Raw genomic sequence first — 2,288 nt, forward strand, 5'->3', positions numbered from 1 at the left:
AATTCTGATACCAATAGTAAAATACATAAAATGAGATAACTCTTTGGTGACTGCAGTAAAAGCATTCAGATGCTGCACACATGGCCTCCAGTTTGACATTTTATACAAATGTTACTAATTTGCATTTAACAGGAACCCACACTTCAAGCAACTTGTGAGCTCATTCAAACCTGTGAGTAGTGAAGAATTACTACTCAGGAGAAAAAGAATACTATCAAATCCACAAAATTTTATGGCCCAGATGATTCTTTCTAATTCTATAGCTAAATACATTTCAGAATATAAGGGACAAAATTTAAATTGAAAAAATCGAGAGATGAGAACATGCAAAGAGTATAAACATACGGACTCTAGTACAAACTTATTTCAGAAAAACCTGAATTTGAGGATACCTATAATGATCACCAAAGGAGCTGACAATTCCAAAGTTTTGATCTGTCATTGTCATCAAAGAAGAAAATGACTATTCATTGCATTGATTGGATTTTTTTACCCAGTAGCCATAGCCTTATAATTTCATACAGGTTTTCTCAGTTCAGTGTCACTTGACTTTGTGAGGAGCTTGAGAAGAAGTACAAGTCAGTGATGAAAAACCATACATCATTACCTACATTCATTCTCCTGGGACTAACAGATGATCCTCCAATGCAGGTTCTGATCTTTATATTTCTATTTGCTTCCTACACATTGAGTGTCACTGGCAACCTGACCATCATTATACTCACTTCAGTAGATTCTCGCCTTAAAACTGCCATGTACTTTTTCCTCAAAAATTTCTCCTTTTTAGAAACCTTATTCACCACCGTCTGCATTCCCAGATTCTTATACAGCTTATCAACTGGGGACAAGACTATTTCTTATAATGCTTGTTTTAGTCAAATATTTTTTATCTTCATTTTTGCAGCAACAGAATTTTTTCTCCTAGCCATCATGTCCTATGACCGCTATGTGGCCATCTGCAAACCTTTACAATATGCAACCATCATGAACAGTAGAGTCTGTGGAGGACTTGTTATTTGCTGTTGGATAGCAGGTTGTCTGGTCATATTTCCACCAGCTTCCCTGGGCTTAGAACTGGAATTCTGTGATTCTAATATCATCGATCATTTTCTCTGTGATGCTTTTCCTGTGTTAAAAATCTCTTGTTCAGACACATGGTTCCTAGAACAGATGGTTTTTACCGTTGCTGTGTTGACTCTCATTGGGACATTTCTCTGTGTGTTTCTGTCTTATACATACATCATCAAGACTATCATAAAGTTGCCTTCAGCTCAGCAAAAAATGAAGGCCTTTTCTACCTGCTCTTCTCACCTAATTGTGGTTTCTATCACCTATGGAAGCTGTATTTTCATTTATGTCAAACTTTCAGCAAAGGATGAAGTGGCAGTTAATAAGGGTGTGTTAGTGCTTACTACTTCAGTTGCTCCCATGTTAAACCCATTTATTTATAGCCTGAGGAACAAACAAGTAAAACAAGCTTTTGCTGACTTAATCAAAAGAATTTTATTGATTTTAAGGAAGTAAAGGAATGTCGAAATGAAGCATAAAATAATAATATAAATTTGAAAAGATCATTGAGACTTGAAGTCACAATCTTCATCTTAACTGTTGTATTCTGGTCTATTTTCTATTGGTATTAGCATGCTTATATCACTGTTATTATTAAATCCTGGATTTTAATTCATATTGTAAATATTTGATATAAACAAGTTATGTCAACTCCTGTTGAAAATAAACTTTATCCAAGATAATACCTCAAATCAAAAGAACATGATATTATATTTCCATGAGAAAGGTCTTTCCTGAATTCTAATCTGCCTTTGATCAACAAAAGAAATATTATCTTATGTGGAAAAAATTGAATCCTTTAACTCATAGGAAAATAGTGGAGTAATAGTATCAATTCTCTTCTAAGTACAAATATCCAAAAAGTGTGTGTGTTTATATATATATCAGTTCAGTTAGGTCAGTTGCTCAGTCGTGTCCAACTCTTTGCGACTCCATGAATTGCACCATGCCAGGCCTCCCTGTCCATCACCAACTCCCAGAGTTCACTCAGACTCATGTCCATCGAGTCAGTGATGCCATCCAGCCATCTTATCCTCTGTTGTCCCCTTCTCCTCCTGGCCCCAATCCCTCCCAGCATCAGAGTCTTTTCCAATGAGTCAACTCTTCACATGAGATGGCCAAAGTACTGGAGTTTCAGCTTTAGCATCATTCCTTCCAAAGAAATCCCAGGGCTGATCTCCTTCACAATGGACTGGTTGGATCTCCTTGCAGTCCAAGGG

At 36.4% G+C, this 2,288-nt stretch overlaps 1 protein-coding gene across 1 annotated transcript; it reads left to right on the plus strand.

Moving 5' to 3' along the window:
- Positions 1-585: 585 nt before the first annotated feature.
- LOC112584337 (olfactory receptor 6C2-like) lies at positions 586-1,524 on the plus strand. The gene has a single exon (XM_025282443.3). It carries the CDS (start codon positions 586-588, stop codon positions 1,522-1,524), a length of 939 nt encoding a protein of 312 aa, XP_025138228.3.
- The last annotated feature ends 764 nt before the right edge of the window (positions 1,525-2,288 follow it).

The sequence above is a fragment of the Bubalus bubalis genome, chromosome 4 (assembly GCF_019923935.1).
Source record: "Bubalus bubalis isolate 160015118507 breed Murrah chromosome 4, NDDB_SH_1, whole genome shotgun sequence".
Lineage (NCBI taxonomy): Eukaryota > Metazoa > Chordata > Mammalia > Artiodactyla > Bovidae > Bubalus > Bubalus bubalis.